The sequence below is a fragment of the Manacus vitellinus genome, unplaced genomic scaffold (genome assembly GCF_001715985.3).
Source record: "Manacus vitellinus isolate BGI_N305 unplaced genomic scaffold, ASM171598v3 scaffold_6_pilon, whole genome shotgun sequence".
Lineage (NCBI taxonomy): Eukaryota > Metazoa > Chordata > Aves > Passeriformes > Pipridae > Manacus > Manacus vitellinus.
Window position 1 is genome coordinate 6068936 of NW_021940750.1, and position 16590 is coordinate 6085525.

At 36.5% G+C, this 16590-nt stretch overlaps 1 protein-coding gene across 1 annotated transcript in view; it reads left to right on the plus strand.

The window, feature by feature from the left end:
- Positions 1-16590, plus strand: part of STARD9 (StAR related lipid transfer domain containing 9) — a gene marked incomplete at its 5' end in the record, with an annotated part of 100688 nt that overhangs the window by 15018 nt on the left and 69080 nt on the right. Inside the window, one exon of the mRNA XM_018082804.3 lies at positions 585-701. Within this exon, the coding sequence (XP_017938293.2) occupies positions 585-701 (117 nt within the window). The remainder of the gene's footprint in view (positions 1-584; positions 702-16590) is intronic.

Here is a 16590-nt window from a genome sequence, read left to right on the forward strand (position 1 = left end):
GGATTATACAGAAAGACTTATGTGATTCCCTTAGTTTCAGACATAATTTCTGACTATTGTGCTAGAAAGGCTTCACTGTCACTGTTACTAACCCATAAAGGTTCGGTTTGGACTGTGCAGTCCCAGTGGCAAAAGTATTAGCTTGCTACCATGACAAAGCCAAGGGAAAATGGGGAAGACATCTGCATTTCCAACTATGCAGTGAGAAAATTGTTTTTGTCTTCTCAGCTGGTGCCTCATTTCTACAATGCAGTTCTCATTGAAACAGGAGAATGACAAAGAAATACCCAAAGGGTTAAAGCTCTCTTGGCAATACGTAGAATTTGAGGACTAGCTAAATTATGTTTATTGTATACATCTTGGAGAACCTTAGCTGCAGTAAAAATGCTTCAGCAGGTCTGTCATGGATGTCTCTGCTCACTCTAAGCATCAAAGAAAGTTGAATGAAGATGTTAAACTATTTACCATTCCTTTTCCACAATATAGATCCTAGATTAGCTTCCTGTTAATTTGAAATATGCTTACTTTTTGATCAGCATGTTCAGGGTGAATTGGTCTTTCTGTCTTTTTCCTTTTGTTGTCAGGTTGACAGTAGGCTTGATAGCAGTTGGGACTCAAGAGAAAAAACTGTGGCCTTCAGCTTTGATTACTGCTACTGGTCAGTTGATCCTGAAGATCCAAAGTATGCATCTCAGGAAATGGTGAGTGATGCTGTTTCTCACACTGGGTTCCCATCCCACTTTGTCAATTATAATCACATCTACAAGAAGAGATTGAGGTGTAGGATACATGAAATTTCATGTTCTACTCCTTAAGTAGGTGCAGTAGGAATGCAATACCCTTGTTTGTCAACTAATACACACTTTCATTAGATATGTTAAATTTAGTAGTGATCATTAATGGTGATGATCTGAGGACTCTAGCTTAGAAATGAGAATTTTTTCAGGCATGGGAATCAGGACCTGGGGGAAAAAGCTCTGAAGGAAAGCAAGGGTGTTGAGGTGATTGTTTTGGGAGGATCAACAGAGAAGTAATCACATCTTTAATGGTTGTAAATTTTACTTATAGTATATTGTTCAGAGCTCTTTTCCTTGACAAAGCATCAGAAATTTTATAGTTAGTGGAGATTTATCCTAGCGAGAAGATCCAGTGTTTGATTGATTGAAAAGAAGATTGAAGGATTTGGTATTAAAATAGAATGAGATTACAACTCTTTGTTAATAAACAAGGAATTTATTAAATCTATAAATAAATACACTATACAGCAAAGCTATCCAAATCTTTCATTATGCATGCATTTGATCACATATTTCAGCATTAAAATCAGGTTTTAGTGCTGTTTTGTCTTCAGAATTGTATAATTTCATTTTCATCAGTTGTCAGTACAACTGTTCCTGAAATTTTGACCTGTATAACTGTATTGCTTTTCGCAGAAATGATCATTTAAGACTGAGTTAGTTCTGTAAAATTTATGTTTCTGGTAGTGATGAGCACAGGATTGTTTTACTTCCGGGAGTCAATATGTGAAAAAAATGTCAAATTTGGCAATTACCAGAACTATAGATTAAATTCTTGACTGTGCTTCATTTCCTTTTCAGTACAGTAATGTGGAAGATATTTTGGGAACTTGGGAAGTGTATTTAGCGTTTAGAAAAGAAAATTGTCTTTCTAAAGTACTCAGCACTAGATAAACTTCCATTTTAGGGATTACAAATAACAAATCTTTAAATTTTGAACTGCTGGTGCTTCCCCCCAACCCCCTTATATTGTCTTACTTGTTTATTTTGATTTTGTGTTCTTTGTGAGTTTCTCTCATAATACACTTAGAAGCTTCTTAAAAATACTGAAAATACAGTTGGCTTTCTAGCTGAAACAGTTTAGTATGAAACACTGATAAATACAGTCTGCCAAGTCAGTTTTATCTTTACTCGGTATGAAAATTTATCAGAACTGCCAAATGGAAAGTATAAATATTGGCTACAAACCATAAATTTCTGTTCTTGTTGTTGTTAAACACAACTGTGACTGAAAAAGAATGTAAAGTGCAATATAAACACTGTAGCTTCATTACTGGGATTGAGTAGATATTTCAGATGCTGTGGAGAGCCTCGTTTTATCATGCAATCCATTTTTATCCAATAAAGACACTGAAGGGGAAATATGAACTCCTGGGCCATAGAAAATTAAGAAGTGGGAAGTAGTTTCCTTACTTATACCTGGTGCCAACTGAAAGGACAACCAGGGCTGCTCCATGTAACTGTTGGAGCTTAGACAGACATTTTTCATGAGTTAAGAGAAGTTAAAAGATGGACTGGTGCTTTGAAAGGCCTGGAGTCATGAGCTAATATCTTGGGCTTTTTGCAGTCTTCTACAATCTTTGTGATTGAAGAACCAGTAAAACATACTTTATATGCTCTTGAGAAGAGGCTGCTGGGATACTATGGTCTTACCATGCTTTTGTGCATTTCTCTGCCCTCTTACACTGTATGAACAAAGTTTACTGTGCTAATTCCATGTTTTGAATCATTAATTCAGTGATGAGCTTGAAGTTTCTAAGCTTCCCTAAAAACTTCAACAACGATGTTATCAATAGCCAAAGGAGGTTCAGTACCACTGTCATCCAGTAAAAGATTTCTTTCATGAGCTGACCTTGGATCACTTTTCCCTTGAAGATGTCCTGCCAACTGCTATCATATGTGATTGGTATATTGGTTGAGGATGAAAAGTAGATAAAAGGTTCACTGTCTTTAGGTTCACTTTTGTAGAATGCTGTCTTTTAGTAAACTGTCTCTTTTTGTCCTCTAGATGGTTGTATAAAAATGAAGTCCTAACAGTTTCTTCAGTTGTTAAGGATTCTGTGACAATGTAACAATAGTGGGGCTGGAAATGGTAGTGTTTAAGTAAAATTAGGATTTTAAAGATACAAATCTACTTCTCTGAATACTTCTTATAGTTCCTTCCAGATGTTAACATTGTATGCTTCAGGTTCCTGTCTCCTTTATTTCAGAGATGACTACACACAGTACGTTTTATTCCCTATATATTTTAATCATATACTTCAAAGGTATTTGTAATGGACTTGGGTCACACGTGTGTAAGTACTTTCAAATGTTTGGATTTATTGTTCTATTTATGAAGACAGTGCTTTCTCTGCCACCTGTACTTTTCATGTATTTTCCAAAATGAGAATACATTTAGCCCACCTTTTGTGTTTTTTCCTAATACATTCACATTAGTATTTTTAATTAAAAAAAAAAGTGCAGAAGGTATTTTTTCACTTTAATTTGGGGAAAGCAAATCTTGCAGTACAGTAAACTGAAGAGGAATTGAACCAATTCAGTAAAATCTGCAATGTCCATGTGACAGATAATATGCCTTTACTTTTATTTTTTTAATAGCACTGAAATCAGAAGTGCTTTTCCCCTTCAAAAAGCTGGGGCAAACAATCAGAAATATGAGTTATTTTTAAGTGTTATTGTCTACATATTTTAGGGGGCTGAATTTAAAAAGTAATTCTTGTATCATGATGTACACAAGCTTTCTTGATTGGCATTACAGAAATAATGTAAGCAGCCTTGTGTCTCTGAATAGAGGAAAGTTTGCTAAATTAAAAACAAAGCTTTGACTACTGACAGGAGAATACATCACTGTTGATGTGTGGGAAACAGGCTTCTTAGCAGATATAACCTGCTGGATAGTGGTTGGTTTTGGAAGGTGGCTTCAGGTATAAGTGGGTAGTCTACTGTTATTTATGATTATTCTCTCATTTGAAACATTTGAGGAATTAGATATGAGCCAGAGTTTCATTTTCTTTATTTCTTGCCTAACTGTGGTGAAATATGAAGATATACAGTGTTTCTAATGATCATCCAGTGATTATAACCTTCATTTAGAAGTCAAGTATAAGTGAACTGAATTCTTAGTTTTCCTTTAGAAGTTGCATAAATTCTTTAGAAAATATAAGATTTTTGAAATAGGTCAGCTGTGCAAGCATCGTGTTCATTTTCCAAATAAGCCAAATTTTACAAAGTGACCTCTGTTTTTTAGATGGCCAGTTTGAGATCCTTGGGCCTGTTGCTTTTGTTTTCTCACTGGGCAGTTGAATACTTTGTGTTGATACTGAGCTGAGGTTTTCATCTGCTTTCACAAGTGTGCAATTCTTTCCAAAGGAGAGTCTACCTTTTTCCTTTTAAAGAAAGTTAGACAATTCTTTTTTTCCCTAAGTGGATTTGTTGATGCATAAACAGAATAGAGAAATCAAGAAATACCATAAGAGAAGAGTAAATGGCTAAATCAGCTGGACCTACCAGCTACTGCAGGAAGAAAGAAAGGGAACAGATCTGCTAAATCCTTCAAAGTAGGGAGATATGAGCCAGGCACCAGAGGTACATGGCAGAGAGAAAGAAGCTGAGTATCAAAAAATTGTATAGGACCAGAAAAAGAACAGGTAATAAATAAATATTAATTAAGCACAGAAACAGAACATGGGATGGGCAAAGTATGAAATTAGAAATAAAAGGAAATTCTAAAATATTATAGACATTTAAGAGAAAAAGGTCATACATGGTTTTCTGATCTTAACTCTGCAATTTGTTACATGCATTGGTTATAAAAGAGTGAATGGTTTTCCAAACCATCACTGTCAAGGTACAGTTACGCTCCTAAAAAGCCCAAAATAATTAGCCCCCATCCTGCAAAAAGCCAAATTCAAAAGAGAAAACCAAAACCAACCAACCAAAAGAAACAAAAGAAAAAAAAACCCCCCATACACCAAAAACCCCAAACAAAAAAAACCCACCCCTCAAAAAAAACACCCCCAAACCACAAGAAAGTGTAATACTGCAGGTGATGTTCCTTTTCCTGCATTTTTGAGACAAACTGTTGATTTTTTGTGTGCCAGGTTGCTGCAGAATTAGTTCAGCCTCACAGAGGGAAAATTTTGGTTGTCTGCACCTGGGATTTACCACTTGCAAACAATGAAATAGTTTCCTCATGTCTTCCTGAATTCTAAAAATCCAAGGTTTTTTTGGCAGGAGGTGAATTTGATATGATACAAAACCTTCTTTAGTAAAGGGGAGCATTTTATGTAAAAGCAATTATTGCTTCCTTTTCCCACGCCCCCTTTCTCCACAGATGTCTTCAGGAAGCTGTGTGTAATTCTGGATTGTTTTTCAAAGACAATGTTGGAAATCTGACACTCTTTGGCCATTATATAACTATGGGACTATCCTTTACTAGAGGTTCAGGACATATTTCCAATTTGCAGTAAAAACACTTTGTGATAATGTTATTATAATCGTATTTAGGGTTGTGATTTCTATTCTTACAGGAAAATTCAGTCTTGCTGATTTATTCTGCTGGTTGAATGTGGAAGTTAATATGTAGGTGTCATGAGACATTTATAGTTGTCTCAGGAAAAAACATGTAAAGTTAAACTTAAATAAGTTTTTGTCTGCTGTAGAACAGTCTGTTTCAATCTTTTGAGTTTCCTTTGTAAAACCTAAAATAGCTCTTAATGGATCTTTCCCTGACTCTGGTTTAGCTCCACCAAGCAAAAGAGAATGTTTAAAACAGTTGCAAAACTTATGCAAATGCTCATTTAAATCCAACTGACAAAAAAAAATGTTTCAGCTTGATCTAATGCAACCACAGTTAAATTATTAAGGGTATTTTGCACAAGAATATTCTTAGGGCTACAGGAACAACTGCAAGCATTAAGTATTCTTGTAGCTGGTTGCTATAGCTTCAGTCCTCAGCTTCCCTCCAGCCATCCTTCCCATCCGGTTATTGTGCACACACAGTGACTGCAGTGGGCAGACTGACCCACAGGATGTACAAGCAGGTATTTACACACAGCAGTTGCCATAGATAGCTGATGTGTAGCAATCTGTTCCTTTTGATAAGAGCAATACATTCCATGACTAATAGGCTTTGAATGGTAGAGATAGAGGAATCCAGAATAGTGTTGAAGTTCCCAACCTGCACTGATTTCAATGGGAACCAAATCTCCAACTGGTTTTTCTTGAAACGTTTTTTTCTACATCTCAAGCTTAGCTTTTTGTACCCCAGTGCATCAGTTAAATGGAGATGATAATGTTTATAAGAGAAAACACAATTTAGACTTTAAAATTTTTACCTCGGGCTTTCTAAAGAATTAAATAAATAGTATTCATTTTGATCTAGGAAAGTCACACTTCTGGGCTTGATAACTATTTTATTTTCCTTTGACATTGCGTATTAAGTTTATGCAGATGTGAATATTCCTTCAGCATCTCTCTGAATATGACCATTTTCAGTAATACTGTGACCCTCATTGGCCCTCTTACAATGCATTCATAAAGGCCCTTGACCATAAAGGCCATGACCAAACAAAAAGATAACTGTCTTTGTAAATCTAAGAAATATGAGAGTGCACAGAGGTAGTTGTAAACAGCTGAGTGATGATATACTCTTGAACCTTTTTCTCTGAACGCTTACATTGTCTTTTTGATGAGAAGTATCTGCCTATCAAAGAAAAAAAAAGTTTTGGGTTCAGTATTTCATGTGGATTTCCCTGTCTGTGGAAGTTGCACCATGATGTGTCACATGAGAAAACTATTATCTTAATAAATCAGGATGGGTTTACAGTGAAAAACCAGTAAGGGTATGAAAGCAAGTCTTATTGCAAATGCCAGTAACTGCTCCTAATTTCTTGACCTTCTTACCTTCCAGCCCCACTTCCATTCTTCATTCCATTCTGCTTACTAATGTAAGCAGAAGAATAACAGTGATTTTTTTTTTTTTTTTTTTGGTGCACTTCTATTAAGCCATTGGACCATTGAGGGTTTTACAAGCCTGTTGAAAAGCAAGACAGTGTGCTCAATTAAGGTTTTTTTATATCTTAACTTTATATAATAAGTGACACAGGCTCTCTTTGCCCGTCTGTCCATTTTCTATATGTGTCTAGAAGGAACTCCTTTCTCTTCAAACACATTATCTAATTGTTTCCGTCTTTGTTTATAAATATACTCGTTTGGAAAATTATTCTGTGCTCTGAAGGCAGAAATGGGATTTACTGATGGCTCATGCAAGTGAACACACATGAGCCCTGTAAACAGTTTTTTTCATTTCTTATTTGTTTAAAAAGTATCCTAAGTGCTTTCCATCACATCTGACTTCCTAACATAGTTGGGTTTTATACTACTTCCAGCTAATAAAAGTAGCTGAGGAAAAGGGCAGACAGGCAGATGATTTTCTTATCTGATTATCAGAGTGTAACTTAAAAGAAAATAGAGAAAGATGTTAGTTTTAATATACAAGATTTCCAATATAGCAATAGATTTGTTTTGTTTTTTCAATGGTTTTGTTTATTTGTTTTACATGTTAACTGAAAAAGTTTACACAAGTTACACAACAGCATTGTGTGGAAGGAAAACATTGCAACACATTTTCCAACCCTTCATCAAACTAAGTCACTGTACTCATTCCTCTTTTTTTAAAAAGTGCAAACATAGTCATGCTTCTAAAGAACTTTACCTGAGAGACCTTTCCTCTCTGAGTTCGTGACATTTTCATGCCTCTGTGCATTCCCTGTGGGATTCACCTTTTTAAAAGTCTTGTGAATTCTCAAGACAAAAATCAAAACCTGGTGTCTGGCATATGCACCTACTTGTAAAAATGTATAAAACAATAAAGCTCTAATTTACATATCTTGAAAAATTCTTCAGTTTTGTTTTTTCTCTCTCCTCCCCCCCTTGTCTTGGGGTAAAAGATGGGAGAAAGGCGGCAGTGGCTGTGGGCGTAAATGGCATTTTCGCACGAAATATTTGAAAAGCAGAAAGCATTCCATCCACAAGAGTTTTTTTTTTCTCCAATACAGAGTGAGACAGAAGTGAAAAGGAGAGTGTGCTATAAGAAAAAGGCTTTTTGTGCAATAACTGGATCAGTATATAATGGATTATGTTGGAGGCAGGGAAACCATCATGAGTGCATTCTATATATCTTCTGCCAGCAATGCAGCTGCTGTGTTCAGTTCATGATCGAATAAGGTCGTTCTTTCTGACTATACCAAGATTCCTTTGCAGAAAGCTTCTCTGGGAATTATTGTGAATAACTGTAAACTTCAAAGCAGGCTTTATTGGAAGACAAAAAAAAAAATCAAGTTGATTTTCAATTTACTATGCATAATATTAAAAACATTTTAATTTGGGGAGACAAAAATAGTTTTCAGCAAAATGAGGCATTGAGTTAATTAGTAGAAATAATTGTATATTTGGAGACATTCATAGGTGACTGTAATCTAATGCAGATACTTTTCAAATATGAAGCCTAAATAGGAGTACACGAGAAAGGATTAATCTGAGTATTGGTAACAAGCTGGTGGAAAGCAATAAACTGTTTCACAAACAATGAAGTGAAATGTTTTCTGACTGTTCAGTCTGCTAGCACTCATGCACACTGATTCTGTTTCCCTGATGGGCACTGACTGTTGCTTACTAGATACACAGAGCACATTCATTACAAAGGGCAGTCAGTATAATTCACTAAATAATATTGAAAGGATATGTAAGTGCATTCAGCAACTTAAAAGAAAAAATGGTAACAAGTTCTTTGGGTTGTCAAGTATTGTGCATGTTGTAGTGAACCTTCTACAACTGTTCTACTTCTACCAACCTTGTGATTTTCGTGTATTTTACAATTAAAAACAAAAACTTGTTATGGTGACCTGCAAACTTTCTGAAGTATCCTGACAGAATACGCTTATTTGGATGGATGATTTGTTTTTCTTTTCAAATTAACTGAGATCAAAATGGAAGATACAGATGTATTTAAGAAAAAAAATCTTTTATATAGATAAGCTGTATGCAGATGTTGATCTTTCTTACTTGCAGATGGATGTTCACAGTTTAAATTCCGCTATGTAATCACACCACGGTTTTTCCTCCATACTCATAAAGTAGTGATATTTTTTCCTTCTTTTAATCTAATCTAAGGACTATTCTGTATTCTTTCTGTTTTGCAAATGGGTGCCACGGTCCGAGGGGGGATGGGGCTGTGACACAGCACAGAGGGGTCCAGAGTCAAGGTAGAGGTGCAAATGGAATGCTTTATTGAGGTGTGTGGGGGTTTTATGAGTTCAGGAAGGGAAAAGGCTAGAACATGGGGTGGAGCATGAGACAGACAATCAAGGGAACAATTTGGGGTAGGCACACAGGCGAAGGGGGAGGAACGTGGGAGGAACCAGGGAAAGAAAGGGCGAATGGTCTCCTCTCTGGAGTTTCTTCAGCCCATCAGAAAGGGAAGCAGGGAAGTGGGCATGCCTGGGAAATAAAAATCCCAGGGGAACATACAATGTATATATTTATAAACACATAAAAACTGTAAAGTCCGTATCATAAAGTCCTTTCAATCGCTGTACATCTCTTTCCATTCCTGAAATCGTTCCCATTCTGATTCCTGGTCCTCAACAAATTTGTTCCCTTGTTCATTGGCAAGTATTTCCACAGCATGGCTGGTAACAGAATGGAAGGTCATATCCATGGTACTTCCAAAGTAGCAGATAGATCCAAGATTATTTTTTAGCCTGGAGTGAGTTTTCTCCAGTCTTAGGGATGCTGTATTAATAACTTCAGTTAGGCTACTCTTTTGAGAGCTGAATTGACTGAAAAATTATTCTGAACTTCAAATAAGTCTCTAAGATCGTGTTGGTCTCTGAGTTCTATAGCCATTGAATGGAAGGATGCTGATAGACTTTTGGTAGGAGACTGGGCCAGGTTTGGAGATTTTATTTTCTGACATTGGGGTTTTATCTGGTTTTAGCAGGCAGCTTGCTTATGAAAGATTTTGTTGGGCAGGACTGTGCTAGCATTGAATAGTGAGATATGTTTGTTGCAACAGCTGTGATCAAGTTCAACACAGCCATTTTGTTTATTTCTGAAAATGTGCCGTGTTTCTGACATGTTGGAGGCATAAAATTGGAACTTGCCTTCATAAGCAGCTAAAGTCTGAAAAACCTAAATAATGTGTCCTGTATCACTGTTTATTAAAGTATTTGTTATGACCAGCAATTGTTCCTTTACATTATAGCAAAAAAAGGCCCTTCCCTTTTTTGTAAATTTGTACCTCCTTTATTTATTTATCTTCAATAGTAGCTAAATTTTATATTTTTCCATTAACTAAGATGGTATGCCTCAGAGAGATGTGTGTGGCCTTAAACACAAACTGAATGAATCATTGTTTTGGCTGTATCTGAGCACCTGCATGCTGACTCCCAATTCAGTTTTGGTTTTAATCAACAAAAAAACCTACCCTTGAGAGCTCTTATGTGAAAAGCAAAATAACATCTCTGTTCAGTTGTGGCTTTTCTGGCAAAGAGGTTTCTGATGGCAGTGCCTCTAAACTGTGTAAGATAGAGTGAAGGTGAACAAAATTAATTCAGTCTAGAAATGTTTGCAGTAGCCTCAGCACATCAAAAGCAAAATAGTTTGTCAGTTTAGGGCTCCTTACCCTCAGATGTACACACTAATATGGATAGGTTCTCACTCTTTACATCTTCAGTGTTAAAATGTCAGAACATTCTCATCTGAAGCAGGAGTGGTGATGTTCTGTGTCTTAGATTGGCAAATATATTTTGAAGTATGTCTTACCAGACTACATCACATGAAATAGTTGATTAAGAAATTTTGGAGTGGACTATTTAAATCAATCCTTGCTGGATAAGTAAAATTCCTAAGATGCTAAATGGTAATAAATGTTTTCCTGGATTTTTTTTGTGTGCCTGTAAGGATTGACTGCTTTCAAATTACATCTATTAACTTTAAGATGGGTCTCAGTTTCTGCTCCACTGTTATTACAAGTGTTTTCCATTCTGAATTTTCAACCATCTCTTTTCTGCATGCACATATGTCTTTAGGAGTGTGTACATGGATTGTATCATCGATACCATGTGCTTTTATGGCATTGTTGGCAGGTTTTCTTACGAAGAAAAGAGTTGAGTCTCTAAAGAGTATGTGCCTCATCCCATGTGACAGACCTATATATAAAACATCAGGTCTGAAAAATTAGTCTAAGGAACCATGAGGAACCAGACCCAAATTAATTAATTTGGCCTACCTATTTTTTTTATATTTATGAATTTTTATTTTATTATGGTTTCGTAGACAAAGGTGGGTAAGGAAACCTTTCTCTAGTTAGCATTGCGGAAGTGGAGACAGAGAATTGTAGAGGATTATTTAGTCAGTATAAAGTAGACATACTTTCAGGGAAGTTTATATCTGTACTTCATATGTGGTTTAGAAGAAGAACTGTCAGCATATCTAGGATTTTGATCCATTTGGAATGTGACTAAAAAGAAGACCCCAAATTACTGGTGCAAGACTGCTTTATGCATTTTGTTTTGGCAGCTTAAATTTTCTGAGTTCGTAAATGTTTTGTCCATATCTTGGTTTTAGTAAAACATCTATCACTGTATATTGAAACTGGGCTTCAGTAATGCAACATTCATGAAAGAACCAATTGCTCTGAAGAGAAACAAAACAGAGAGACATGTCTTATCTTGTGTTATGTTTTGCTGAGTGTGTTTTACTATGATAGCAGAAAAGTGGATTTGAGCAACTGCTGGTAGACTTAGGAATAAATCACCTTTTTTGGCTACAACAACAATATTGAAAGCTTCATAGGTAATACATATTGTAATCCTCATTGTGGAAAAATGAGATTTTCCGGTTGGATTTTAAAAGTTGAAAATCTCTGAGGAATGATTCACAGGCTTTTGAAGCAAACCCTATTGGGACAGTCTATGAACACAATAATAATTTGGCCACATGACCAATAAATGTAACCTAAGTCCTTGAAAGAATGATCAAAAAGCTTCCTTACATAGAGTCCCTGAAAGCACATATCTGTTTTGGGACAGGAGTGGTGCATCTACAAATTCCATGAGCAGAATAGAAAGGTGATACTTTAGCTGTTGGTATGGTGACACACATGCTTGGGCTTGCCTCACTTGGGCTTTGGAATTCTGCCTCTGTGTCGCACATAATCTCCAGGACCTTCCTGTACAGAAGTGGGTAACTAAGGCTACCCTGCATCACGCACGTCATGCATGAGGTCATTCATCATGCTGCTTTAGTAGGTGACAGTTCTCAAAGGCCCTTTTCTTTTCGAGTCTATCTTATTTTGATGCTCTTAGCTGCATTCTGTTTCTTAATGACTGAAAGTAAAGGCCAGAGTAGTTCATGAGTGACCAGTATATTTTTTTATTGCTGTATCTTGTACCCTGTTTCCAAACAGAACATAAATTCTGCTTAGAAATGTATGACTGTCTGAGTTCACCAACCTTTTCATTACCTAGGCAAGATGTGAAACTTACTTGCTTTTGTCTTTTTTTTTGTGATTTTTCTTTTGATTTTTATTAGAAGGAAGAGCATTTCTCATAGCTGTCTTGAAATAGGAAAAAAAGATGGATTCATGTTAAAAATCTAGAGAGAGTTGATAGGAATTTATTGTTGAAGCAGCAAGTTTTTCTTATATTCCATCATTTTTGAGCTCCAATCAAGTGAAAGAGTTTGGTGGAGCTAGTTAATGTTTTAAAGCCAAATGTAATGATTGAGAAATGTTTTAGTCCACAGTTTGATGCTGTTATTTGTTCCTTATTAATTTTTTGACAACTAGCGTTGTTCTATCTCTTAGTTATTTTTAATGTGTCTTATAGCTCTAAACCAAGAAATTGAACCTGAATTTTCAGTTTACATTCAGAAAATTAGCAAGCTTCTTAAATTTTATGTGTGGAGAATGAGATAATTTAAAGCCTCAGCTCAAGTAACTTTTGATATTTTTAACTTAAACTCAAAATCAGCAGAAAGTCAGAAGAATTGTCAATGCCTTAAAGATATATTGAGTCTGAAAACATAAAGATTTCAGAGGATTGTAGAAACTTGCTTCCAGCTCATTGTGTATTCCTTTACATCACTACTGTGTGTCTGCTTGGTACAGCACAATGCTTTTATTGTCTCCCATCCTACTGCATGTCATTTGCATAAATTTATTGCTTATTACAGTATATGGAATGTAATCTTTTTATATTCCATTTGCTATGAATCTAAGTGGTTTTCTACAACTGAATTTCACTGCCACGTTGAGTTCAAAGAGGGAACAAAATAGATTAGAAAGTCATCATTTACTTCTCATTTGATTAACCTGGAGTTGATTTTTTTTAACTCATAACAAACTGAAGCTGTATCTGTACAAGCCCCACTTAATGCCAGAGAATATTCCCTAAGCCCTGCAGCTTGGTCATCCATATTGCTAAATTGTTTGAGTATTCTTGGTGCTGTTTGGCCTGGGACAACTGGTATTTCTCATAGTGGTTTGAAGGCACAGCCCCGGAACTGGCAGGGACCATGACCATTCCTGACTGGTAGTTTTTATGTGGCTACTCTGCTTTGGAGGCTGAAGGTGCTTGATAGGCTGAACATAGGCTGGTCTGTGCCATATGATCTGGGCACTTTTAAATTGCTGGTGATGGGAGCTGACTGAAGAGCTGAGTTACCAGTAGAGGGATTATGGATGGAGAGTTAATTTTGGAGTTTGCGGTTTGTTGCATACAGTTTAGCACCTTTGTTTTAATAGCTATGCTTCATACTAAGTATCAAAAACCTAGAGCTCTTTTTTTTTTCAAATGTGCTGTCCATGAGACACCTAGCAGCATGAACATTGTAATGTTCTTCTGTGGGAAAGCATCTGCAGACTGTCTTGCAGCCAGACTCTGCTTAACAGAAGGTTAATTTCTAAAGATGAGGAAAAGGACCTGGGGAGAAAAATTATTTGATAATTGGACTCTAAAGGACACAATGATACACATAGAATAATATTTAAAGAGGATACTTTTTAAAATCCTTTTCGGGTCAGGCTCTAATGTTTATTAGTCTCTCAATCACTTTTTTTAAAGAAGTGTTAAAAGTTAAATGCTTTAAATTGTACAGAGCACTGTGCTACTTTGACCTGCACTTTGTGCAGCTTTGATCAAAGCTGGCAGCCATTTCTAAAACAAAGAATTTGCAGATGCTGTGACCTTTTTTTAATTTGAGGAGAGCAGACTATTCAGATCTTGAATGTAAGAAACACCCAATATTTCTGCTGTAAGTCATTACGCTGAAGAGAGAAGTCTGAGCTGAATTTCCTGGGAGATAGATGGTCATCTTAAATGGCACAGCTGTCCGAAAATCACCCAGCAACTTCACCATGTGGTCATTATATTCAATACTCTCTTGAAACAGAAACAGTATTCTCTGGATTTCTAGTTAGGTGAGTGATGAAACTGTTCCCAATCTAAAAGGGAAAATAATGAAACTATAAATATAAATTATTAGGTTGTCATATTTCAGTACATCCTGAGGCTTTGTGTGAACCTGTCTTTTTCTGAATCAGTTTATCGTAATAAGACACTTGTATTAATGAGCTAAGGGACATGTATTTAAAATGTATTGATTTAACATATGCTCAATACAATAAATTTCTTTTGCAACAGAACTGACCTTTGAGTTGCAAACTATAATTGACAAAATTTATACCTCATCTTAAAGAGTATTGTACCAATACTTTGTAGAAGGGTAGCTAGTTAATTAAATCTGGCATAAATGCATTAATGTCTTGTATTTCAATCCTTTTTAAATCACTTTTCTTGAACCTCCAGTTCTCTGCCCATTGCTTGCTCATTTCTTGCCCATTTTAGTGTACCATAGGCACAAAATCTTAATTTGTAAAGGGATAAAATTTAATGCATCTTCAACTTGGAAAAACTTTAAATGCTGATGAAACTTCTTCCGTCTGTCTCATTTTGAAAGGGAAAAAAACCACAACCTCTGCATGTATTTTATTAGTCCGTGGAAAAAAATGTTGTTTTTCTTAAACAAGCAAATGTGTTTTTCTAGATATTCTAAAGGCTTTTTTTTTTTAAATTTGTCACAGAAAACATCATGTCCGAGAGGGAAGCTCCAGTATGTTCTTCACAGGCAATGTCTTGCCATAATATTACGAAGACTTTTCCTTTTTTTGAAAGCTTGCCAAAGGGTCTTTGTTCCTTTTGGTAGTACCAACAATGTGGTTTATTACTGGGCTTGTAATGACTCGGAAATATGTGACCTTAATTGGGACATGTAGATTCTCTAGTTCTGATGCCTGGAGTTTTTTACCATTCTTAGCAGATCTGGACATTTTAATTTTTGAAAATATATGGTATTATCTTTTGCTTTATGGAAGTATTGGGCTGGTTTAGTTCTTATATGTTCTACAACTACTTTTTAGATACTGATGATGTGAACCATCTTGCTTTTTGCTTTTTGCGTAGTTAAGCAAAGTATGGTATGAACCCCTGAACTATCTTCATAGTGTGCCTTGCCCAGTTTTGAGGTTGGTGTGGTATGAAGTGAGTGGGGAAGACAAGGACAGTAAAAAGTGGTTCTGTCTCCTAAGTAATTTTTGTCACTAGGAGAGCCAAAATAGAAGAAAAACTGATAGTATCTGCTACTTTTTGTAATGTAACATTTCCAATTAGGTGAGCTGTGACTGTTCATTGCACCTTTGGCTGTTAATATGCAGCCCCCAGTCCTTGTAAGATGGAAATGAACAGAGGCCGCTGGCAAAAGAGCAGAATTAACAATTTACTGAATCACTAGTCCTGGCAAACTTTGTTGTTAATATATTTTTGAGAATAAGATGCCAAGAGCTCTCTCTGTGAACTCATAAGTGACCTTGAATTACCTCCTGTTGTTTGGATTTTCCCGGAAACTGCTAAAACCATACAAATTTAGAAACTACTTTTTTCCTGATAGTCTTGTATAGCTTTTTTTTTTTTTTTAAGTTTTAGGAGGCACAGCAGACAGCATTATTTTATTTTCACAATTAAAAAATGACACCCTCTTCACTACTACCTCCTTTCAAGTTGTTGTAAAGAGCAATGAGGTCCTCCCTGAGCCTTCTTTTCAAGAGGCTAAACAACCTCAGTTCCCTGAGGTTGCCTCTTGTAAGACACATACTCCAAACTCTTCACCAGCTTCATTGCTCTTCTCTGGACGTGTTCCAGCACCTCAATGTCTTCTGCCCAAAACTGTACTCAGTATTTGAGGTATGACCTCACAAGTGCTGAATGCAGGGAGAAAATCGCTGCCCTAGTCCTGCTGCCCACACTATTTCTGGTACAGACCAGGACACCATTGGCCTTCTTGCCCACCAGGGCACACGCTGGCTTGTGTTCAACCAGCTGCCAACAAGTACCCTCCAGGCAGCCTTCCAACCACTCTTCTCCCAGCCTATAGCCATGCCTGGGGTTGTTGTGGCCCAGGTGCAAGACCAGAGGCTTCACCTTGTTGAACCTCATAAAACTGGCTTTGGTCCATCAATCCAGTCTGTCAAGATCCCTCTGCAGAGCCTTTCTGCCCTCTAGCAGATCAGCTCTCCCACCCAGCTTATTGTCACCTGCAAACTGACTGAGAGTGCACCCAATCCCCTTGTCCTGGTCACTGAAGATATTAAGCAGGACCACTTGTGACCAGCCTGGATGTAACTGCACTCACCACTCTCTGGGCCCAGCCATTCAGCCAGTTTTCTGCCCAA